We start from the raw sequence: 25456 nt of genomic DNA on the forward strand, positions 1-25456 counted from the left end.
CTAGGGCGGGGTCCCTTCCACAGGACACAGTCCTTCACAAACTTCTCCAGCATGGGAAGGACTTCCCATGGGAAGCTCACTAACTGCTCCAGCACGCATCCTTTCCACAGGCTGCAGTCCTTCAGGAACAGACTGCTCCAGCGTGGGTCCCCTGTGGGTCCACAGGTCCTGCTAGAAAAGCTGCTCCTGTGTGGGCTTCTCTCCATGGGACACAGTTTCTATCAAGAGATTGCTCCAGCTCAGCCTCTCCATGGGCTGCACCTTCCTTCAGGGCACCTCCACCTGCTGTGACATGAGGTTCTCCATGGGCTGGAAGGTAGGTATCCACTCCATCATGGATCTGCATGGGCTGCAAAGGGACAAGCTGCATCACCATTGTCTTCTCCAAGGCTGCAGGGGAATCTCTGCTCCAGCAACTGGAGCACCTCTGTCGCTGAAGTCGGGAATAAACCTCGTAACACCAATGAAGTGTTAAAAGGCAGGCATTCTTTATTCACGGCGCTGGCTGCAAGGGGGATCGCTCCTCCTAACGTACATACCTTACAGACCTTTCCCATGTGATTTATATAGAACAGAAATATACATATTCATCTTATCCATACATATTCGACATTATTCTCTTCAGTGATTGGAACAAACTCGCTCGCTTCACATCTAAATTACTGCGCAGGCTCAGTTGTCCTTTCATTGTTCTCCTCTGAGTAGGTGGTGTTACTTGGGTAGGTGGTCCGTGAGTCGGTGGCCACGATCTCCCCCTGCCAGAATTACCTCTTACCTACTTGCCTCTTAATCTTGGCAGTCCTGGCCAGTTTTCTCAGTCTGCTACACGAAACCGCATTTTGTCATCCTTTTCTGACAGCAGCGCATTGTCTATTGTTTCGTTCACATTAATGATTACCTAGGGACTGAAATACAGATCGAAGAATACACTGATTGGTATACTCCATGTCCCCAGACTTAATGTCCAGTTGGAGAGGGCTGTACAAGGAGTATAGCAACATCCATGGTTGGTTAATTCCATCACTCTGGTTACACCTCCTCCCCCTTTTCCTCACAGACCTTGGTATCTGCAGAGCGGTTTCTTTCCCATTTTCTCACTCCTCCCTTGCATTTGCCGCACAATGGTTTTTACCCCTTCTTAAATATGTTATCAAAAAGGTGCTTAAATATGTTATCACATTAGGTACAAATATGTTGCTAATTGGCTTAGCTTTGGCCAGTGGCAGGTCCATCTTGCAGCCACCAGGAACTGGACCTTGCTCCGTCCGACATAGGTGCAGCTTCTGGCATCTTCTCACAGAAGCCATCCCTGCAGCCCCTTCACTACCAAAACCTTGCCAGGTAAACCAAATACACTCTTGTTACTCTTGTATTATTATGAGCAGAAAGTGTTTTGCATGTAGGAACCTTGGCTGCAATATAAACTCGGCCAGCTCATGGTGACAGAGGAGGCTGCAGGCAGCTCCCTCTTGGTACAGGCAATTACACCACCTGCACCTGCATGCGAAACGCAAGAAGAAAAAAGGCCAGCGCATCATTTCAAACTGAGGGGAAAAAAAAAATAGAAAGGGTGCATGAACATTCACAGGGCAGCCAAACCATTTCTTCAGCTGCTCTGTAAGTTAATGTTGCTTCTGCATTTGTCTGCCTTTTGAAGAGAGGGTATTTAGCTCAAAGGGAGCCTAGAGACAGGTTCACTACTACATCACTTCTGACGTCTCAGTGTCTGTAGCCTGAGGGGAGTCTGTCTTGCCCCAGACATACACCCTCCCGCTGCCACATGAGTGTGGCACTGTGGCACTTCTCTCTTTGCAAGGGCTAGGGTTCTTCCTTGGAGATGGCGGAAGTCAGGCGGGAGCTTCTAACACTGCAGGATGCTTTTTCTTTTCCTTGTAACATGGGAATTCTTTCTGGGGCTGCAGCAATGGGGATGTTCTCTCTTTTTTATATTTATTACATGTTGGTACAGAGCTGGGCTCCTTTGGAAACATGTGTGCGCACACCTCTATAAGTGCACACGTATGGGTTGATCTTTGGGTGAGCGTAAGCTCACGTGTGCGGTTGTGCTCGTGTGTGTGAATTTGTGCGCACACTGCAGGGGAAATTCAGATTGTAACTGCTCAGCAGTGGTAACCTGTGACCAAGGAACGATCTGCCACGCAGGGAAAATGGCCCAAATGCAGAAAGGGTTAAAGTGGCTGGCAGCAGGAATGCCAGAGACAGAAGGGTCCCTGAAAGGCAGTGCAGTTTCCCTTGGTGACGGTGTTGAGACAAGAACCAGGCGCAGCACTGTCCTGTAGCAATCCTGGAATGTGAATGCTCAGTGGCCACCTTTGGGCAGCAGAGCTGGTGCTGGAGGATAGACCCAAAGCCAGGCTGAGGTGCCTCATGCAGCACTCATAGGATTGGTGCTGCTGCCGGTGTATATAAGGAGTTGGCTCTGGATGCACATTTGCAGACTCCTTGTAGAAGTGCTTACAGTGGTAGGACTCTACCCAATACATCGATCATTTGGTGGGATTTGTTTTTCATATCTAAGCAGGAGTCTGACCTCACACATATTTGCGTGTGTGCATGCCTGTGAGTGTGCATACCTCTGTGTGCGTATAGGTGTGCATGAGTGTGCACCCCTGAGGGTAGATCAAAGGTATTGCTAGAGTCAAGGTACACCACAGCCAGTGGCCCTCCCCTTCCCCGCAATGCCAGTCACCTCCTCATAGAAAGCAATGGGGTTGGTGAAGAATATTTTGCCCTCAGTTGTCTCATGTGACCTGCTCCCAACCCTCTTTCTGCCTTCCGTGAGTTGAGAAAAGGCTTCTGAGAGTATTTGCTTCATGTTCATCCCAGGGACTGAGAAGTGACTGCCCAGTCAGCTCCTTGAACACCCTCGGATGCATCCCAAGCAATCCCATGAACTTGTGTATGTCCCAATGGTGGGAAGAGCTCCTTAGCTCTTTCTTCTTCTACTGTGGCTGCTGCGTCGCTCCCACAGAGTCTGCGGGGGACTGAGGGATGTGGTAGGCCTGAGGAGAAGCCGTAGCACTAAACACTGAGGACAAACAGGCATTGAGTACGTGAGCCTTTTCCCCGTCATTTGTCACCAGGTCCCCTTCCTCACTGAGCAATAAGCCCACATCTACTTAGCCTTCCAAGCACCCCCATCCCATGGTTAAACCCCATATCCATGTCCAAGGTACTCGAGGACAGACAGATGGCAGGGAGAAAGCTTTAGTGTGGGTGAGTGGGCTCAAGATGGGCACGTTACTCTCATTAGCTGCGTATGCCCTTCACACCAAGTGCAGATCAGTCTCCCCTCAGCCACGTTGAAGCCTTGGGCGCAGGACTTGCAGAAGATGACTCTGTCAAGTCTAACACCTGTGTGGTGACCCTGAACAGTGTAGACAGCCTCCCTTTGGGTGTGAGGCTTCTCAACTAACTCTAGGTGCCTAGAGGTCAAGACTTGTGCGTGTGTGAGTGTGTGTGCTGTTTATGCCAGCTGTCTAGTCTGGCATCCATCCTCCAGTAAATCAACTTCTTCCCAATGTTCTCCCTCAGCCAAGGGGTCCATGGCTTCATGTGGAGGATGGTGCACGAAGAGAAGTTGTTGGATCATTTCCATTGGCTGAGCACCTGGTGAGTGAAGCCCACCCAAGACATGTAGCATAGACTTCCAATGCCTTGCATATTTAAGGGGATTAAGGAGGATTTCCTCTGCTCTTGAGCCACATGAAATTCCTGGTATGTAAATGCCTAAAGAGGAAGAAAGGAGGGAAAGGGATCCTTCAGGTGGTGATGCAGCTCCACCTGTCTTAGACACCCAGCTGAGGATGAAACCGATTCTCCCCTAGAGAGCTGATGAAGAATCCCCCCTTGTCTGCAGGGAGGGCTTGGATGAGACCCCTCGGTTCAGCTGGCTTCTCAGCAGAGCTGCCTTGGAGGGGATTCAGCTCAGAGACTTTTGCCTTCAATCACTGAGGCATGGATACCTCTTCCCAAGTTGAGATGTCCGACTTATCCATCGGAGCCGCTCGCTGGACTCCTGCCTGAGTCCTCAGAAACAACCTGGCACTTCTAGAGGGCTTTTAGGCCTGTATACGAGGCAAGCTGAGCCATTTCTCTCTCACAACTGTTTTTCTCCACCCAAAGAAGGGGGGTAAGCTGAGGAGCTGCAATAAGAGTATTTCATCATACACCTTTCAACTTGGTCAGCAGAAGTCCTTCCCCCGACTCTGAGATGGCAGAATTACAGAGAGGTGCGTCTTACCCTTCATAGACATGCTGAGAAGCAGATGTCAGTGGAGATAATGGAGCTATTTCCAAAAGCTTCCTGTGCTGAGACGTGGAAGAGAGCAAACAGACAAGACCACGAGTCCTTGTGTAATGACTGTCATGCTAGTCTGCTGCCCTGTGCTGCTGCCATCTCAGTTGGAAGCCCCTGTGATCAACTGAAGAGGTCAGAAAATCTCTTCCAGCGCCACGTTGTCATGATGGTTTTTCTGTTCCCTTGGTCTCATTTACTGAGATTGCAACTCCGTATTTCCTGCCTTGAAGAGTGCAGGGATGTTCTTCCCTTCCTCTGCAACAGCCTTTCAGGTAGCTGGAGACCCTCAGCCTGCTCTCCACAGTTTCCTAAGTGGGATTTTCATCTCATGGAAGCAATTGCATTCCACATCATCTGAAGGAAATGCCCGCGCTTGATCTAAGAAATAATTCCCCATGGTCATTTGATGGTGTAGGCCTGACCTTCAGGGTCAGATCTAAGTGTCCAAATGTGTTTCTGCAGCAAAGGGTTTCCCCATCAATTTTAACTTAGCGTACGTGCTGTTTTCCTGTGCTCTGCACCAACTACTTTGTCAGGGATGATGGCTTTGTTGCACTACTAGTAGCATCTGAAGGACCAGCACAGGCATGCAGACTCACACAGAAACTTTCCTGGCTCTGCAGATGAACCTCGGTGCTTGGGGGGCACATGGCAAATGGGACAAGTGTGGAAGAAAGAATTTGTCCTTCTTGGTTTCCCAGGCAGGTGGCATTCCCAGGTCTCCCCTGTGGTGGTATTTGCACTGACGTACTCCCTGACAGTAAGAGGCAAGGCATCCACCATAGCCCTCATGTGGAAGAACAGCAACCTCCCTACCTCGGTGTACTTCTTCCTCTGTAATCTCTCCTTTCTGGAGATGTGGTACGCTATGGGTGTTGCTCCCACAGCCATAGGAGGCATGCTGGGGACTAGCGAGACCATCTCCTCCAGTGTCAGCATCCTCCAGTTGTTCTTTCTTCTCTCCCTAGGATCCACTGAGTGTTTTCTCCTCTCTGTCATGGCCTATGACCACCACTTAGCCATGTCCTGCCCCTTGAGATACAGCTCTGTCATGAGCAGTGTCCTCTCTGCTCGGCTGGCACTCAGCTCCTGGCTGGGAGGCTTTCTGGCCATCTCGCTGCTGACCTTTCTGACATCCAGACTAACGCTAGGTGCTCCAGATGTCATCAATCATTTCCTCTGCAATATAGATTCCTGCCTTGCCCTCTCCTGCAGTGACATACGGCCCATGGAGCTAGTGACCTTCCTTGTCTCTGTAATTATTGTGGTGGCCTCCTGTGTGCTCACCCTTCTGTCCTACATGTACGTCACCCCTTCCATGCTGAGAATCCAGTCAGCCCATGGCCAGAAAAAGGCTTTTTCCATTTGCTCTGCCCATCTCCGTGTCATCATGATCTGGTACGGCTCCACCCTGTTCTGTATGTCAAGCCATCAGCTGAGAACTCCTGGACCTGAACAAACTTGCGATTACCTTTAACACAGTCTTAACTCCTTGTTGAACCCCTTCATTTACACACTCAGGAAGAAAGAAGTGAAGCAAGCTCTGGGGTGGGCTTCCCAGAAGAAGTGAAGTGGCTTCTCAAAGAGCCTCAGTGGAAGCAAACAGATTCACCCGCTCCCTCCCACAGCTTCTGCCCTGCAGAAGGTCCTCACGGAGGTGTAAGTGCACCTGAGCATCACAGGGAGGGAGAAGCCACCAATCCCACAGTGAGCTCATCTCACTCACCTTACAGCCATCTTAGGCTGGGCTGAGCCTCGGTTCTGATGCTCCCACCTCCCTCTGTTCACTCCTGGGTAAATTCAGAAGGCCTCACAGTGCTCTAAAGACCAGTGCTTGGAAAGGGTCACAAACCCCATCCAGACACAGTGCAACAGAACCCTGGAGGAGTGGTCCTCACACAGGTTTGTATTCCAGTTTCCCAAGTCCTTCATTTTGTCAGGGATTCATATCAATCCCCTAAAGAAGTCCCAGCAGCCGGCTCGCTGCTTTAGGAAATGGACATGTATTTCTCCATTTAGTCCCACGTTTTCTGGATGCATCTATGCCCCATCCTCATGGCTGTTTGGCAGAATCATGCCCTGGTTCAAGATAAAATCTGGCAATGTCTGGCATCGCTACCTAGAGCCAGTATTCCTAGCATAAGACAGTCAACAAAATATGCACTCCCCTTCCTTCCCTCTATCCAGTATCTGAATGGACTTGTACATCTCTAATGCAAAACATCCAAATCTCTATGCCTCACACTAAATGAGTCTGGGCAATTCCACATCTACACCCCCACACTGGGCTGTAACAGTCCGTCCTTCCTCACATTTTGGGCTTTGCTGTGGAATCACTTCAATGAGATTGGCAAAGTCCCCAAACTGCAGAGCTGTGAAATGCCGGCTGGGTAGCAAGACTCTCTCTACGTTCACTGGGAGGATGTTAGCACTTCCAAGGGGCACTTGCTTTTCCCCTTCCTATGAGTGTCATTTCAGAAGAGATGAATCACACTCTCAAAGCTCTTCTTCCTGCTCACTGACAGCAAAGGGAGTCCACATGACCATAAGGAGGAGGCATCAACGTGCCAGGCACACCTTGATGAACAGTGTGGCATCGATTTTGCCTGAGTGTAGAGCTCTCCAGGTGAGATGATTGAGTCCAGACCGAAATTCTAATCCTCCCTTCTGCAAGCAGTGGTGCTTCCGGAGGCGATTCTCCTGTGTCCACCTGTCCTGGGCACTTGGCTCTTAGACCTGCAGCCAGGCCCAGGCACCAGTGCCCAAGGACAAGCTGATGCCCACCCTTGTCAGCTGGGCTCTCTTTCCCAATGGCATTTGGGAAAATCCCTGGGACAGCCCACTGGGGATGGAGAAAGAGCCTGAGCCTGTCTCCACCCTTGAGTAGCCCTCACTGTTTGTCATTCCTTGCTTTTGGGGGAGAATTGTGTCAGTGGAGTGTTGAAGCCCTCTGCAGCCTCAGAGAGCAACCAAAAGCAGGACCTGAAATGTCCAAGGGACCCGAGGCACAGTGGGGTGCAAGCCACTGAGGGCTGCCGGCCATTCCCCATCAACGCTGCCTAGAGCCCTCTGAGGTAAATAGGGGCATGCAAAGCCTCCAACAGGGCTGGTGGATCAGACCCACATCGCCTGGGAAGGCAGGCCATCCTGGAACAGCAGTGGGACAACAACCAAGTACCCTAGGCTTTCTCAGGTGAAGGGGATCATGCTTCATGAGCAACAGACTCCAATTCAGAGGGTAGGATCCAGCTGGAAAGTCAGCACCCTCCAGCTGAGCTTCCCCATGCAGTGCTGGGGTGGGATTGCCTGAGCATGGATTCAGGGACATAGGGTTCCCTCTCAGCTCGGCACTAGTGATTTCCATGAGAAGGAGAAGAAACATGGAAAGGAATGGGACCACTCGCTGGCACAGGGAAGGGGAACAAGAAGACAAACTGACAGGTTACCTGCCCTGGGTACTCACTGCAATGTACCAGCTATTTTAAGCAGCAGGCATTCCCAAGCCTGGTTTGGTTTGTTTATGGTGTAGCCTCCAATGGGTCTGCCCCAGGTCAGGTTTCTTTGTCCATTTTCATCATCAAAGACCCTGGATCTAGACACAGCTGTAAAATCCAGGCTGGCATGTGCTTTGCAGGTGCACAGGCTGGGGAGGCAGAGGCCCAGCCTCACCACAGCCCCCAGGTGCCATTGCTGGCCAGGCTGAGCTCAGGGCTGCATGCAAGCAGTGGCAGGGAGGGAACCACTCCTCAGAGCACCCCACCACGTTTCTGTGCAGCGCTGCAAGCTGTGGGCACCAGCGTGGGCTCAGTGCACAGAAATAGGCAGCGCTGTCCTGGAGCTCAGCACCCTGCACATCCAGAGACACCTGGGAGTCCTCTGCAGACAGCTTGGAGGAGAACCTCCCTGAATCCACCTGAGGTTTCCATTTGTCCAGCCGCAGCAGCACCTGAGGGGACTGGGTCTGGCGCTGCTGGTACCAGAAGATGTAAGGATTGGAATAGCTGGTGGAGAAGTTGCAGTGCAGAGTTGCGTTGTGTCCCTCCTGGACGGTCATTTTTGCTGGGAGCTGGAGCACAGTGTCCCTCTGGGCATGACCTGTGAAGCCAGAAGGAGTTTTCAGCTTTGCTTGCCTGTGTACCTTTCTGTCTATCACTTCGTCAGCCTGCTCACTGTCCCCAGTTTCCATATCACTTCTCCAAGCCTCTGAAAGGCTGAGCTGGTTGGCCCTGCACACTGCTTTCTGCAGGTTCTTGCTGCTCCTCACACCCCAGATCAGCCTGCTTTTCAGCCATACTCACTGGTCTTTCAGTCCACTCATTCTCCCCACATCTGCCCCTGACCTATGTTAGCTACTGGTCTCTCCTTCCGCAGCAGAAGACATCAGCTGTTCCTCTCCCACCTCTCACCACATCATCTTGCTCGAAGAGTTCTTCCATATGACACAGCGCATCCTCTGCCCTTGCCCTGTCCTTGTATGGCATTTCAGCTCTTCTTGCATTGAGTTAGCCTGCTCCATGTGTTGCCCAAGGTTTACGACCACCCCTACAGACATTGGTAGCATTGTATCCAATACACCTAGGAGAGAAGCTCCTATATGCCGCATTGCTCCATTCCCTAGCATCTTTCTTTCCTTCAGGCTTCATCTGTGTTAGCAGCACACTCAGGAATGCTGAGTGCCTGCGAATTTCTGGGGAGTTCTTATTGCTCCTCTGATGCCCATTACTTCTGACATCTCCCAGGTTATTTGCTGTAGCCATCTGCAGCCCCTACTCTCCCTACAGAAACACTCGCAGATCCCCCACGGAGCCAGGACTCACATCTCCTCCCTTCCACCACCAGCTGCACAAACTCTGGCCTCATTCTCCCAGCTTGAAAGTTGCATCTCACCAAAGTCTGCCAGTTCCACCAGGGCTGCCAGGAAAATGAGGACCATGTCACACTCTCCCTTCATGGGGTGCCTAGGGACCTGCCAGCATGAGGGTTCTGATGCTTGCAACCCTACCTCTTCTTCTGCCTCTGCCAGACCAAAGAGGCCTCCAAACCACAGCCCAGAGGGTGGAGCAGAACTCCCTCCCTGCTGCTCCAGGCAGGCCTCTTTGGGTCTGTCCCCCAGCCTCTACCACAAAAAGGCTCTCTAGTGAGGTAACCGGCTCATGTCAAAGGGACAGGCATCCCTTGTGAATGTCTGACATCAACCACCTAGCCAGCTGCACAGGCCTGCACCCAGCTCTGCAGGAGATGGAGAAGGCACCCCTGTGCCCACCCGTGTCCACCCTGTCCCTGGGAGTGCCTGGATGGAGAGAGGACCTGGCACACACTGAAGTGCCTGGCCCCAGGGCTGGCACACTCTCTCCCCTCTCCTCTGCCCATAGAGAAGGCACTCCAAGAGCAACATCTCTGTAAAGTGCATCTGCTGCAGAAACCAGCTGCACAGGGACAGACAAACTCCCTCACTCTGGCAGGGGGAGGACGCGGCACACAGCTCCCTGTTGTACAGGCAGTCCCTCTTTGTCCCTTCACCTACCCACAACCTCCAGCAGCTTGTCCTGCCTTGGGCCCCAGAACCACAATACCCAGGCAAGCAAAACGGTCACTTGATTTCATATCTTCTGCTGTTGGCTGCCGGGAGCAGGGCTCCTCTGCCCCTTCTCACCCAGGCCCCTTTGCTCACAGAGTTGGCAGGGACTGCACGAAGCAGGTTATTAGCAGAGCAGCCCCCATTCCAACCTTGCTCCCACGGGCACTTCAGGGTGCTGCTCTTCAGTTGAGGCCATGGCAGAATGACAGTGGGCTGCCCTCTGCTCTCCAGTGACTGCAAACCTGCCAGGAGTTCCTTTGTAATACAGCTCTAGCTGCCACAACATTCCCCGGCTGAGGCAGGGAAGAGGGCTGTACCTTTCCTCTCTGCCTCTGAAGCCTCTGAGCATGGACTTGCCAGCTCTGCCAGCTCCTACAGCCACACAGGCCTCACTGGGGACTGGCTGGGCCCAGCACCCCATGCCCAGAGGCCTCCTTCCAGCTCTCACTCGCCTCAGACCTTCAGCCCCGTAGGGCAACCTAGCTCATCGCTTTGTGGCGCTCGGTCTGAGGTTAAGGGGAGTCCTGTGCAACAAGCTCTATGCCCCAAACACCGGCAACCGCGGGATCCACGTGAAGGTGTCTCTGACAATCGGGATCTCCTTCTCATATTGATGCTGAGGTAGAACTGCTGCATCTACAGGATGCCTTTCGACCAGCAGCAGGAGTGCCTGGGAAGTGGACTGTGGAGCTGGAGGGCCGAGTTAGGAAGTGTGTATCTGAGCCCAGAGTTTGACAAAGTCACCAGTAAAAACCACTTCTGCTTGTGGTTTCAAAGCAGTGGCTTGTGTTAGCACTTAATCATTTGGGCCTTGGTGTTCTAAGAGGGCCTGGCTATGTTAGTGGGGCAAAAGAGATGCCCAGCCCTGCTCGCTGAGCAGCAGCAGCGCCCGGTCCCTGCGGCAGGAGGGTCTCTGCTGCCCGCCTGCCCGTGCCGAGCAGCAAGGCGCTGCTCCTCGCCGGGAGCCGGCGGGGCCGGCGGCTGCAATCGCTCCTTCCCGGGCACGGCCGGACGCCGCCACCGCTCCGCTCGCGCTCCCTGCCCCGCTGCCACTGGCGCCGCCGCTGTCGCGGGGGATTCCTGTCTGCGTCGTGGTGGGAGGGCGGGGGCCGGTGCCGCTACCGGGGCCGGTCGCTCGGGGGAAGCGCCCCGGGGCCGGGCGGGGCCGGGCGGGGCCGGGCGGGGCCGGGCGGGCGGGGCCGGGCGGGGCCGGGCGGGGCCGGGCGGGGCCGGGCGGGGCCGGGCGGGCGGAGCGGCAGCGCCCCCTGGCGGGCCCGCCCGGGGCCGTCCCCCCGCCCCCGCCCCACACGCCCGGCCCCGCCCGCGCCGGTTCGTGCCCGGCCGCAGCCCCGGCTCCTCTCCCCGTGTCTCCCACGGCGCAGTAATACACCGCCGCGTCCCCGCGCCGGGGCCGGGCGAGCCGCAGGACGCTGGACCGGCGGTCTGGGGCCACCCACAGCCGCCCCGCGGGGTCCCGCAGCTCTTTGGCCTCTTTAATAGTGAGCGCGATGAATGCGGGGACTCTGCCCGGGAGCTGACGGTACCAGTGGATGGACTCGTAAGACTGAATGTTGGGGTGTGAGCAGGTGATGTTGATGCCGGTGTCCTCGGTGGTCTCTGCCGACGGCTCCTGCTGCACCTGGGCTCTGCCAGCAGCCACTGCCAAGAAAAGAGAAGGAAAGGACAAGGGTTGTCAAAGATCGCCCAGCTCCGATGGCTCTTTTAGGAGAGAAGCATCAGGAAGAATGGCAGCGAGACAGGACAGGAACAGATCGGGACATGCACCTATGAGCAGAGATGGAGAGCGATCCTGGCGTGGGTGTGTGGTGCGACAGGAGAAGGCTGGGAGGGAATTTGAAATTCATGCATGCAGATATTAGATAAACGTCAGGGGCATGGATAGATGGATGGAGAGAGGAAGAGCAGGGAGAGTGGGTGTGAGAGTGAAGGACAGAGGGCTACCCTCAGGGCAACGGTAGCTGCTGAATGTACAGGGAAATGCAGGCGTACGTGCAGGCAGCCGTTACTGACAGAAATGAAGAAGAAATCAGGAGAATAAAAAGAACAGGGAAGAGGAACGCCGGATGGCAGAGAGGCAGGGATGGGGAAAGACAAGCTCAAGGAGGAGAGGGAAGAGTTGGCGCCGGGCGCCCTGGGGAAGAGCCCGGGCACCGCCCCGGCCCCCACCCACCGCCGCCAGCCCCGCGCACCCAGGAGCACGGCGGCCAGCCCCGCCAGCCCTGCGCCCCGGCACCGCCGCATCCCGCCGCTCCGCCGCCCGCGCCTCGCTGCGCCCCGCCAGCCCCGGCTCTCTGCTCCGGCCGCGCCGCCTCCTCTCGTCTCCCCTCCCCTCCTCTCCTGTTGTCTCCCTTCCCCTCCTCCCCGGGGCTGCGCCCTGCGCCGGCGCCGCTCGGGGTCTCGCCCGGGCCTTGGCAGACGCAGAGCAGGTCCGAGGGCGGCGGGGAGGGGCGGTCGTCGGCATTGCTGCCCACGGGGGAGGCGGGGCTGGAGCGGGCGCGACAGGAGCGCGATGGCACCAGGCAGTGCGGGGCTGACACGCTATGGTCTCACTTTGACCCGATAATCTATGGCCTCCTGCCCGTCTTTCTCAGGCAGCTGGGGGCGCCGGAATTCTCCATCAGGGTACGCGGTCATAAGAACGGGCAAGGGTCGCGAGAGGCAGAGGTCCCGGCTGGTCTCAGCACCCCGGGCTCACCCACTCCGAGCCTGTCACAGAGACCATCCCTGCTGGCAGAGGGAGCACTTCCTCTGGCGGCACAGCCCGGTTGTGGGATTCCCCGGGGCTGCCCGGGGCTGGGGGTTCCCTGTGGCACCAGTACTACCCTGATGAAGGAAGGGTTGGGAGAAGTACCTTCCTCAGGGAAAGCACGGCCCCGGCATGACATCTCCCACCTGCTTTGGAGCCATGCAGATGCACTCGGCATTCGCGGAGCACAGGTATAGGACAGACAGAAGGTGGGAGCTGAGAAGGCAGCGTGGCAAATCAGCTTCCTGAAATAACCACCACCTCAAGGACCTGGGACATGAGAGGAATGGATTTGGGAAGCAACTGTGCCTCCAGGGAGAGTACAAGGGCTACACTAGAGCGTCAGCTCAAAAGCAGCTCCACTGAGAGGGGAATCAGCTCCGGCTGTGCTCTCCCAGCAGAGCTCCCTGGCACTGATCTCACCGAAGGTCACTACAGGGAAGGGAGGAAGCCCTCAACTGCCCTGTCTCCAAGTCAGACCTGAGCCCAGGCAGGCAGACATTCAGGCAGGGACATGGGCTCAGGAACTTTACACACTATGTCCAGTCCTTGTCAGAAAGGAGCTCTCTCCTAGACACCCCTGCAGGACAGCAGGATGCCATCTCAAATGCAATGTCCCTTCCCTCCCAGGGGCAGTTGCTGGGCACTCAGACCAAGATTCCTGTGCGGGGCATGAAGGCATTTGTGGGCTGAAGTCCAAAGCAGTCATTGGTTCTTTGGCTTTGCTGTGCAAGCCACAGGGTCTGTCCTTCCACTCACAGCACAGCTATAGCAGCCTTCATGTTTGTTTTGCTCAGCATCTGTCTGGGACAAGGTTTCAGCCCCTGCCTCACGCAGCACCTGGTCGATGCATAAATACGTTTGGCATTGGCTTGGACATGAGAGGGGCCTGTGTCCCATACCAGGCACCACCGTTACGGCATTGGAAGCAGGTCCACTCTGCAGGGATGGCCAGCACAATGCTCAGCACGATTCTTCAGCCTTTCTCCTTGCCCATAAAGCAATCCCCATCCTTTTGAACTCTGTAGCTCTGGGAGAACTGCTATGTCCTGGCGTGGAGAGGCAGGGTGGGGGACTGCCAGCCGTGCTGAGGCACTCCCAATTTGTTTGTACTGAGTAAAACTAAGGATCCAACCTGGAGTGAAACCATCCCTGCTGTGGTCTGAAATTGGCAGCAGCGGAGTCTGAGCTTTGGAGGGGCAGGAAAAGGAGGGCTCAGGAGACAGGAGCTGCATTTCCATGCCTCTTCCCTGCACAGATGTCTAGTAGTCTGGTGCCATCGCTGCTCAAGTACACTCAGTCTCCTTCTGACCCTGGGAAAATGCTGCTTTGTGGTGCTCATGGACAGAGCAGTGGAGAGTGTCCCTGCCATGATCAGCACATTTCCTCATGATGAGGGACACAGAAGGACACACACGCTTATACATATCACTGTGGAATTGCACACAGATCTCTTCTTCTGCGTGCATCCACACCAACCTGGCTGCACACAAGCGCACACAAGACAGGGGCACATGGAGGAACACAACCAGTCATGGGCCTTGCTTAGGACAGCTGGAGACAACCACAGGAGGACTAGAGCATTGTGGGGAAGGACAAGGCACCAGGCATGCCCATAGCATTGGTAGTGTGCTCACAGGCTTCACAGAGACAGGACGAGTCAAAACATGCCAGACTTTTTTCCTGAGGGTTTTGCTATGCAGGATGGGGTCAAAGGAGAAAGGCGTCCAGTACCTAAGGGAATTAGCTGTGCTTGAGGTGATTTATGGTGACCTGGACGATCAACAGTCACTCAAAGATCCAGATGAAGCCAAGTGTACACGACCCATCTGGCAGAGGTTTGTACGGAGCACACCATCCTTGTATGCAAACCCATTGGCAGTGATGTCCTGGAACGACGACAAGGCAAAACAGTGTTGGTGGTGATTGGTAAACTCTGGGATTACAAAGCAAATGTCTCTTCCTCCCTCAACTTGGATGTGGAGAAACTGTCCCAGAAGGTCCAGTAACTGAAAGAAGATAGGTCCTACTCCCTGCATCTACAGCTCAGCCATGACATCACAGAATCACAGAATCACAGGTTGGAAGGGACCTCTGGGATCATCTAGTCCAACCTCTCTAGGAAGAGCAGAGTCTAGACAAGATGGCCCAGCACCCTGTCCAGACGACTCTTGAAGGTGTCCAACGTGGTCGAGTCAACCCCTTCCCTGGGGAGATTATTCCAGTGGTGACTGTCCTCACTGTGAAAAATTTTCCTCTGGTGTCCAATCGGAGTCTCCCCAAGAGCAACTTGTGCCCATTCCCCCTTGTCCTCTCCATGGGACTCCATGTAAAAAGGGAGTCTCCATCTTCTTTGTAGCTACCCCTTAAGTACTGGTACGTGGCTGGTACATGGTGATGAGATCCCCTCTGAGCCTCCTTTTCTCAAGGCTCAACAAACTCAGCTCTCCCAACCTATCCTCATATGGCAGGCTTCCTTTGATCATCTTGGTGGCCCTTCTCTGGACCCCTTCCAGCCTGTCAACATCCTGTTTGTACAGTGGGGACCAGAACTGCACACAGTGCTCCAGGTGTGGCCTGGCAAGCACTGAGTAGAGCGGGATGATGTCTTCTTTATCTCTGCTGGTGATGCCCTTTTTGATGTAACCCAGCATCCTGTTGGCCTTCTTGGCTGCAGCAGCCACCGTTTGCTCATGTTGAGCTTCCTGTCCACCAGGACCCCCAGGGCCCTTTCCACAGAGCTGTTCTCCAGCCAGGTGGATCCCAGTCTGTGCTGCACTCCCGGATTATGTTTTCCCAGGTGCATGACCTTACACTTGACCTTGTTGAACTTCATAAGATTCTTGCTGGCCCACTCCTCCAGCCTATCCAGATCTCCCTGCAGAGCAGCTCTCCCTTCTGGAGTGTCTACTTCCCCACTCAACTTGGTGTCATCAGCAAACTTCATCAGGCTACACTGGATGCCGTTATCCAGATCACTTATAAAGATGTTGAATAACATTGGGCCCAATGTCGATCCTTGGGGGACTCCACTAGTGACAGGTTGCCAGTTTGAGAAAGAGCTATTTACCACCCCCCTTTGGGTGCGGCCCGTCAGCCAGTTCCCCACCCACTGCACAGACCACTTGTCTAGGCCGTAACACATCAGTTTCTCCAGGAGGAGGCTGTGGGGGACCGTATCAAAGGCCTTGGAGAAGTCCAGGTAGACAGTGTCCAGCCTCCCTCCCCATGTCAACCAGGCAAGTCACTTTGTCATAGAAGGCCACCAGGTCTGTCAAGCACGATCTGCCTTTAGTGAAGCCACGTTGGCTTTTCCCAGTCACGTGCTTCGTATGACTTGTGATGGCCCCCAGGAGGAGTCGTTCCATAACTTTCCCAGGGATTGAAGTAAGGCTGATGGGCCTAGAGTTACCCGGATCCTCCCTCGAGCCTTTCTTGCAGATGGGGGTATGTGCTGGGTTTGGCTGAGAAGGGGTTAATTCTCCTCACCGTGGGGGGCGGCTGCCTTTCCAGCTTCCCGCGCTCTGCCGCGTGGGGGGGGGGGGGGGGGGCTGGGAGGGGCGGGGCCGCGGTGGGGGCGGCTGACCCCGACTGGCCAGTGGCGTGTTCATTCCGTACCACGTGACACCATGACCAGGATATTAAGGGGGGGCAGTTGGGGCTCGGGAGCGGTGTCGGGTCGGCGGGCGGTGAGTGGCTGCGTCGCGTGCGATTTGTTTCGGCGGTTCGTTCCCCTCCCCCGGGGCTTTGCGCCTCTCATTGTTCTCCTTTACATTGCATTTTTGTTGTTGTTTCTTTTAATTTTAATTATTTAACTGTTCTTATCCCAACCCACGAGCATTACCCTTCTGATTCTCTCCCCCACCTACTGGTGGGGGAGCAAGCGAGCGACTGCGTGGGGCTGAGCTGCCGGCTAAAACACGACAGGGTAACATCTCATTACATCACAGGGACCCCCCTCAAACATCCATAGTCCTCATCTTCCTCTTGTCACCTCTTGTCCCTTACAAAGCTCAGCCTGACCCACTTCAAAGCCACACCTGCAGTTTCCTAATGTCCCATCAATTAGCGGCTGTAGAGCTCTGGTCTCCCTCCTAGCCTCCCTTATCACTTAGAGATTGGTGTGATTGTGTGCTTTGTTTCACTTTTCCTTCTATTTTTCATCCCTTTGAAAAGAAAAGAGACTTGATCTGACAGCCTTAGTGAACCAGCCGCGCTCACCTTCCACACGCCTTTACGGTGAGCTCTGCTGAACTTGCTCAGGTGCTCGAGTCTCTCAAGACACTGAAAGGCTCCTGTCCCCAGAGAATATTGGGTCTGTTGAGTCAAGGCTCATGGGAGAAGCCCCACGTTGAGCTCAGGCTCTGAAGTGTCTCCCTGCAACACCGGCAGCAATGCTGTCGTGGCGGTCACTTTTCAGGATGCCCGAGATGTTACAGACATGAAGAAAAAGGGAAAGATTGGCCAAATGAGCAATCCGTTTCAGACGTAGCGTGGGTAAAAACGCCCTCAGGTCATGGGAATTGTCATTCTGGAACGGGTTATTTTGTGCCCCCATAGTCCAACATATATATCTATTGTTTGCTCTTCGAGATGTCCTGCATTCCCTGCAAGACCCTGAATCCTCTCTGACAGGTCTTTGGGAACATCCCAGCGGGAGGACAGACCTGAATTCCACGTCCAGGTGGGATCCAAACCTTATCATTCTTACCCATCCAGCTGGAAATGGGCTTCTCCCATACCTTCCAGTGTCTCACAGAGAAACTTTTCTCCACGTGCCTCACTCTCTGCCTCCTCTTTCCCTCTGCCCATTACTCCTTCGGGCCCTTTCACCACCCACTCTCTTCCACGAGGTACAAACTCTCTTTGTCACCTCAGAAGGCCTCACTGCGATCATCTGCTGTCATGGCCTAGTGAGGTGATGTCACTGCATTAATTAGACCATGTTGGCCTGCCACCATGGCTGCTTCTGCCAGCTTCCAGCGGAGCTTCCCCTCTCCAGGGCCAGCTCGTTGCTTTACAAAACAGATTCAATATACCAAGAGATGTGTGCACAAAGTAGATCCCAGAAATGCACATCCCAGGAATGCAGTGATAGAGTTAGAACTGTTATGAGTAAAACTTGTGCCTTTGGGGGAGTCAGAAAGGCTTCAAAACAAGAAGCGCCTAAACAAATTTACGATGACGACATTTGACCTTAGAAGAAGCAGATGTACAGAACCATAAAGATAAGGAACTGCAGAGCAAAACACTAAACGAGAACAGACCATCCCTCAAGGACAGGATATACGTGATCTCAGAACTGATTTTGCACGAAAGCAGAAGTTAACTAGCGGACACGGTGAGGAAGAGTATATCCTTCACCCAGAGACCCCTGACAGCCACCCAGAGACACCAACAGTTATGGGCAAAGGACATTTGCATATGATATTGAGTTCTTGGAAAATAATGAATATTGATATCTCTTCCCGTGGGGTGGGAACTAATTAATATGTATGTAAAGCTTGTATAAATTATGCAACTAACCCTGTGCAGGCGCGCATATTAGGAGGAGTGATCCCCTGTGCGTCCAGCATTGCAAAAAAGAATACCTGCTGAATAGTCATTCAGACTATTGAGTCCTGATTTTGGCTTTTCACGGCATCAGCAGACACCAGCCACTTTGTAATGCTAGCAGGACCTTTTTGAAAGGTGCGTGAAAGCCTGTAACTGAAGGGTCGTGTTTTAACTGCACACACGAGCTTTACAAAATGACAAAATGTGAAAGCCCTTCCTGGCTCTTCTCTGCTATGTCAACTCCTGCATTAGTAACCTAGCACCAGAGTGGAGCCCACAGTCTCTTCGCAGAGGCCTCCTTCCAGCCCCCACACACTTCAGAACTCCAGCCCCTTGGGGCAACTTAGCAAATCTGTTTCAGGCTCACTCCACAAGTAGGAACCTGGCATCCCTTGAGACTGCGGTCAGTGCGTCCAGTCCAAGCATTTACCCTGTCACCTGGACGTCAACTCCAAAGGTTCTGAATCCTGTCAAACAAGCTCACGGTCTCAAAGCCAAGCTGCTGTGGGGAGTGACTGAAGGTGCCTGTGACCTCGACATCCCCTTCTCCTGTCTGTGTGGAGCTTGAACTCTTGACTCTTTGAGATTACTTTCTATCACTAGCAGGAACATTCTGAAAGCTTTGTGAAAGCTTGTAGCTGGATGACTCAGCTTTAGTTGTATATGTGAGCTTTAACAAAGAGACAAAATGTGAAAGCCCTTCTGGCTGTTCCTTCCTGAACCAAGATGTACATTAGCAACTTGGAACCGGAGTCCCGGTGTTGACAGAGCAGAGGGAAGCACCTGCTCAGGGTTCCCTTGGCTGTCCCAGCAGGGAAAGTCAGAAGCCCGAGAAGAGGCCCCGTATGTTCCATGGCAGCAGCAGCCGGTCCCAGCGGCAGGAGCGAGGGCTGCCCGGCTGCCCGCGGGCAGGAGGGTCTCTGCTGCCCGCCTGCCGGTGCCGAGCAGCAAGGCGCTGCTCCTCGCCGGGAGCCGGCGGGGCCGGCGGCTGCAATCGCTCCTTCCCGGGCACGGCCGGACACCGCCACCGCTCCGCTCGCGCTCCCTGCCCCGCTGCCGCTGGCGCCGCCGCTGTCGCGGGGGATTCCTGTCTGCGTCGCGGTGGGAGGGCGGGGGCCGGTGCCGCTACCGGGGCCGGTCGCTCGGGGGAAGCGCCCCGGGGCCGGGCGGGGCCGGGCGGGGCCGGGCGGGGCCGGGCGGGGCCGTCCCCCCGCCCCCGCCCCACACGCCCGGCCCCGCCCGCGCCGGTTCGTGCCCGGCCGCAGCCCCGGCTCCTCTCCCCGTGTCTCCCACGGCGCAGTAATACACCGCCGCGTCCCCGCGCCGGGGCCGGGCGAGCCGCAGGACGCTGGACCGGCGGTCTGGGGCCACCCACAGCCGCCCCGCGGGGTCCCGCAGCTCTTTGGCCTCTTTAAAAGTGAGCCCGATGAATGCGGGGGCTCGGCCCGGGAGCTGACGGTACCAGGAGATAGCGTCGTTGGTCTGTATGTTGGGGTGTGAGCAGCTGATGTTGATGCCGGTGTCCTCGGTGGTCTCTGCCGACGGCTCCTGCTGCACCTGGGCTCTGCCAGCAGCCACTGCCAAGAAAAGAGAAGGAAAGGACAAGGGTTGTCAAAGATCGCCCAGCCCCGATGGCTCTTTTAGGAGAGAAGCATCAGGAAGAATGGCAGCGAGACAGGACAGGAACAGATCGGGACATGCACCTATGAGCAGAGATGGAGAGCGATCCTGGCGTGGGTGTGTGGTGCGGCAGGAGAAGGCTGGGAGGGAATTTGAAATTCATGCATGCGGATATTAGATAAACGTCAGGGGCATGGATAGATGGATGGAGAGAGGAAGAGCAGGGAGAGTGGGTGTGAGAGTGAAGGACAGAGGGCTACCCTCAGGGCAACGGTAGCTGCTAAATGTACAGGGAAATGCAGGCGTACGTGCAGGCAGCCGTTACTGACAGAAATGAAGAAGAAATCAGGAGAATAAAAAGAACAGGAAAGAGGAACGCCGGATGGCAGAGAGGCAGGGATGGGGAAAGACAAGCTCAAGGAGGAGAAGGAAGAGTTGGCGCTGGGCGCCCTGGGGAAGAGCCCGGGCACCGCCCCGGCCCCCACCCACCGCCGCCAGCCCCGCGCACCCAGGAGCACGGCGGCCAGCCCCGCCAGCCCTGCGCCCCGGCACCGCCGCATCCCGCCGCTCCGCCGCCCGCGCCTCGCTGCGCCCCGCCAGCCCCGGCTCTCTGCTCCGGCCGCGCCGCCTCCTCTCCCCCTCCTCTTCTCTCCTCGTCCCCTCCGCCGCCGCCAGCTCCGCCCCGGGGCTGCGCCCTGCGCCGGCGCCGCTCGGGGTCTCGCCCGGCCCCGCAGCGCTCAGTGGCTCTGCACGGGCAGAGGTTTCTCTCCTGGCAAATGGACTCTCCCCGTCCTCCTGGTGAGCAAGGACTCCCCCGCAACAATAACCCCGCACAGCGCCAGGCACGGCCTGGGGGAGCTGCAGGGCCCTGAGCCAGGAGATGGACCAGCTTCCCAGAGCTGCCTCCGAGCTCAGGGGCTGGCAACACCAGCCACTGATTTCCTGCGCATGGCAGTGAGGAGGCTGAGAGCCTGCCTCGGCTGCCTCTCTGCAGTCCCAGCACACTGCCTAGAAGTTGTGTCTAGGCAAAGCGGCTGTGACTTGACTTCTACCAGCACTGCTGCATTCCTGCCCTAGAAATTCTGGGGCCTTTCATCCCAGCACTCACAAGAAGCCTTCAATGGGGAATGGGCATGCTCTATACCTGGCAATGAAAAGGCAGCAGTGTTGGAAATCACAGCACAGCCCATATCATTAGCTGTGACAGTCTGCATTGAAGATGAGCTTGTCAGGAAATTGTTACCTCTGCAAAGGGTGCCTGTGTTCCTGCGGCAATGAAGGGCAGGTATAAAAGCCAGCGCAAGTCCCCGCTCTCTCATCCACTTCTCTTGCCTCCTTCTCCTTGGGAACAGGTGAGTCCTGAGCCCCTTCTTCTCCTCTTCCAAAGTGAAATCTCTCCTTGATGGACACTTGAGCTGCTACTGGCTCTGGCCTGTGCTCAGGCTTTGGAGCATCATGCCACGGGAGAGAGAAGTGGGGAGGAAGCCTGCTAGAGAGAGGCTGGGACATGTCAGAGGGGGTTTACAAGTTAGGAGAGGGCGTCCGTGGGCAAGGCTGTCATTTGTAGGGGAAGGAATACTGTGTGGTTTCTGGCACCGCTTTCAGGTCCTCGCACAGTAGTACCTTGCCTCTTTTGTGACAGGGAAATAGGCTGCACCTCACCCATCCTTGTGCTCTGCTTCCTCCCTGCCTTGTCTGCCAGGTGCACCTCCAGCCCCGAGACATGTCCTGCTACAGCCAGTGCCTGCCATGCCGGCCCTGCGGCCCGACCCCGCTGGCCAACAGCTGCAATGAGCCCTGTGTCAGGCAGTGCCAGAACTCCACTGTCGTCATCGAGCCCTCTCCCGTGGTGGTGACCCTGCCCGGCCCCATCCTCAGCTCCTTCCCACAGAGCACCGTGGTGGGCTCGTCCACCTCCGCTGCTGTTGGCAGCATCCTGAGCTGTGATGGAGTGCCCATCTCCTCCGGGGGCTTTGACCTCTCCTGCATTACCAGCCGCTACTGTGGCAGAAGGTGCCTCCCCTGCTAAAGATGCTGGGAAAGCCCCAGGGAGACAGCCTGAGTGACTCAGAATATGGTGCTGGGCAGAGAATTGCTCTCCTGGATTGTGTTTTCAGCACATCTCAGCGACCTTGCCTTTGCCTCCCTTTACTTTGTTGGCTTTGGTTCCCCTTGGCAGCAAGGGCCCACAAAGGCCAGCCTGGTGGGGACCATCTGTCTCCTCTCCGTCTATGGGGCAGGCAGAAAGACTTTGTGAAGGGACTTCTCCATGGCCAGCGACCGCACACTCTCGGCTGCCTCTGGGGCTCCCTGCATCGCTGTCCTCCACTCAGAGTGACTTTGCTTCCCTCTCTGGACTCATTAAAGTTGTGCCGCATTCAAGCCTGGCCTCCATGTGGTCCTTCCCTCTGTGGACACTCTCCAAGCTGCCAAAGCAGAGGGGTGTTGTTCTGTGGTAGAAAGGGGTGAGGGCACAAGGACACCCTTGTTCCTTCAGAGAGGACTGGGAGGTTGGGACATGCCGCAGTGGCTCCACTTTTGGGCACCATCCCTTGGTCCTGAGGAAGACATTTCTGGCTGCTTTGCTGCCGGTGACCATCAGGCCTTGCCCTGCTGTGTCTCTGCCCACAAATGCCCAGCAAGGCAGGAGGCCCTGAGGGCTCAGAAGCCCCATGAGCCCCCTGAGGAAGGGCATTTGTCTTGCTATGGCCAGAGCTGTGCTGGGTTGGCAGGAGGTGGGTGTGGGGCTCCCGAAGATGATTGGCTTTGCAGAATGAGAGGAGTGGTAAAGCAGGGAACAGCCTTTAGGATGGCCCACAGCTGCTACTCCACCTTCCTCTCCTCTCCCCCACGGATCATGGGGCCATGCCTGGCAGGCATGAGCATCAGCAGAGGGGAAATTCGCCCATGCCACTGAGTATGTTGAGGCTGGAGAATGGAGGTAAGCCTGTGGGAGCTGAGGGTAGTCAGCACAGAAATGGGGATGGTGAAATGATGTATTTCTGAGGGAGATCAAATTGCTCTGATACGCAGCAGGCAGGAGAATGTGAAGATCAGCAAGGATGAGGGTACCGGGTGCACTTCCCATGAAAGCTGCATGTGAGCCTCAAAGCTCTTGACTGCTTCATTGGTCCCCCCAGAGAGTTTGTTCTGAGGAATTGGCTGCCATTCTGGGGGTAGAGGATATTTTTCCATGTAAATTTCATGCCTTGTGATCAGTGGAAATGTCACCTGGCAGCCACTGAAATCTCATATTGTAATTCCTTCATGTAAAATCAGATGTTGTGACAAAAGCATACGAGCGGAAGAACAGAAATCCCCATGTCAATATCGTCCATCAGGAGGGAATTATGGTCATTGTCATGTTTTTATGTGGGACAGAGTTAGTTTTCTTCACTGTAGCTGGTACAGTGCTGTGCTTGGGACTTAGTGTGAAAATAATGTTGATAACACACTGATGTTTTGGTTGTTGCTGGGTAGTGCTTGTACTAGTCAAGGACTTTTCCAGCTTCCCCTGCTCTGCCGGGTGCACAAGAAGCTGTGAGGGGAGGGGGCACAGCTGAGAGAGCAGATTCAAACTGGCCAAAGGGATATTCCATATCACGTAACATCATGGCCAGTATGTTATCTGGGAGGGGCTGGCCGTGGGAGGGAGGCAGCCGTTGCGGCTCAGGGATGGGCAGCATCGGTTGGCAGGTGGTGAGTGATTATATTGTTTGTGGTTTTGATTTTTTCCCTTTTTTCCCTTTTCCTTTTTATTATATTATCATTACTGTTGTTATCATAATCATTATTATTATCATTATTGTTTTATTTTAATTATTAAACTGTTCTTACCTCAAACGACAACTTGATTTTTTTTTTTTTGCTTTTCCTCTTCTGATTCTCTTCCACGTCCCACAAGGGTGCGGGGGACTGAGCGAGCAGCTGCGTGGTGGTTAGTTGCCGGCTGGGGCTGAACCGTGACAGATGTACGAGCAGATAATGCCTTCTGATGGCTGAAAGACAAGGGAATATATGGAGAATTGCAAGGATGATACAGATGAAGAAAACCAACTTGAAAATCAGAGTGCTGCTTTGAATGTTGGGGATGGGCACCAGAAAGCCAAGGGTCTCAATGAGCATTGTGTCACCTCAGGCCAGGCTCAGCAGAGCCCAGCATCACAGTAGAAATGGTCAGTGTTGTTCCTGGAGCAGAGAAGACACTGCAGCAGCAGCAGAGACACCTGGGAGATGATGACCACAAAACTCGGTAGCCATGCTCACAAGCATAGAAAGAAGCAGAGGATCTTTGTCGTGTAATACAGCTGTTTGGGGATGGCAATGTAGCAGTCGAAGGACATCACTGAGAAGGTCAGAAACTCAGTGGTACCCAGGAATAACCGGGGAAATAACTGTGCCAGGCAGCAGGAAACACAGACGGTTGTCCTACTGACAAGGAGAATCTCCAGTGTTTTGGGGACAATGGTGAGGGTGTTGTGGATCTCCAGGAAGGAGACCTTGCCGAGGAAGAAATACGTCAGGATCCTCAGGGACTGATCACTCCCTGCAGTGAAAAAGATGAGGCCATTCCCATCCGAGTGACGAGATACATGGAAAAGGTAAGGACAAACAGGACCATGTGCCACCTGGGATGAGCTACCAAGTTGATCAGGGGAGTGGAGGATCACCCTTATGAGGAAAGGCTGAGAGGCTTGTGTTTGTTCAGCCTGGAGAAGAGAAGACTGAGGGGGGGGAATCTCATCAATACTTATAAATATCGAAAGGGTGGGTGTCGGAACGATGGGACTGGACTCTTTTCAGTAGTGCCCAATGACAGGACAAGGGGCAATGGGCACAGGCTGGAACATGGGAAGTTCCACTTAAATATGAGAAAAAACCTCCTTTCCTGTGAGGGTGATGAGCAGTAGAACAGGCTGCCCAGAGACATGGTGGATCCTCCTTCTCTGGAGACATTCGATACCCCTGCCTGGATGTGCTCCTGTGCCCCCTGCTCTGGGTGTGCTTGCTCAAGAAGGGGGGTTGGACAAGATGATCTCCAGAGGTCCCTGCCAACCCCTAACATTCTGTGATTCTGTGTTCCTGTGATTCTGCATACCCCACTCCCAAAGGCTTTCACAATCACAACAGCCAGGTGGAAAGTCTGATCAAAACACAGCTCTCTCTTACTTTGTTGGAGAGTTCTGACCCAGTGCTGACCACAGGTGATCATCAGAGCAAGTTGGGAGGGGCGGGGGAGGGAGGGAGGGAAAAAGAAAGACATGGCATATCCTCACACCGAAAAGCCCTGGGGTGACCAGCCAAAGATTGCAGGGCTGGGAGCAGCTGGGCCCCTTCTAGTCAATACAGCCACAGGCAACCCCACTAGTGCACCCCAGGCCAGCAGCATTTGCCCGCGCTGCACCCATCCGGCACTTGAGCTGGTTCTTCCACCAGCACTGTGGCATTCCTGCCCCGGAAATCCTGGGGCCTCTCGATCCCAGCACTCAGAAGAAGCCTCCGTGAGGGAAGGGGCATGGCATAAGCCGGGAAATGAAAAGGCAGCTTTGGGAAAACAACCACCCAGACCATGTCATTACCTGGGAGGTTTTCCGTCCATCATGAACACCTTAGA

General features: G+C 54.8%; 2 protein-coding genes, 1 pseudogene and 1 gene segment (V, D, J or C); 2 read left to right on the plus strand and 2 right to left on the minus strand.

Annotated features, from left to right (window-relative positions):
* LOC142068101 (T cell receptor alpha chain MC.7.G5-like) overlaps positions 1 to 25456 on the minus strand; it is a 532408-nt gene that overhangs the window by 418812 nt on the left and 88140 nt on the right. The gene's annotated exons all lie outside the window — the stretch shown is intronic.
* LOC142067864 (olfactory receptor 6F1-like) lies at positions 4909 to 6244 on the plus strand (annotated as a pseudogene).
* On the minus strand, positions 10438 to 12180 carry LOC142068087 (T cell receptor alpha variable 26-2-like). The segment is given in 3 exon segments: positions 10438 to 10569; positions 11275 to 11558; positions 12110 to 12180. Coding segments are annotated over 3 exon segments (468 nt in total).
* Positions 20963 to 21871, plus strand: LOC142067824 (feather keratin Cos1-1/Cos1-3/Cos2-1-like). Its single transcript, XM_075116792.1, has 2 exons — positions 20963 to 21194; positions 21557 to 21871. Exons 1-2 carry the CDS (start codon positions 21117 to 21119, stop codon positions 21869 to 21871), a joined length of 393 nt encoding a protein of 130 aa, XP_074972893.1. The 5' UTR covers positions 20963 to 21116.

Source organism: Phalacrocorax aristotelis, chromosome 23 (assembly GCF_949628215.1).
Source record: "Phalacrocorax aristotelis chromosome 23, bGulAri2.1, whole genome shotgun sequence".
NCBI classification, from domain to species: Eukaryota; Metazoa; Chordata; class Aves; order Suliformes; family Phalacrocoracidae; genus Phalacrocorax; species Phalacrocorax aristotelis.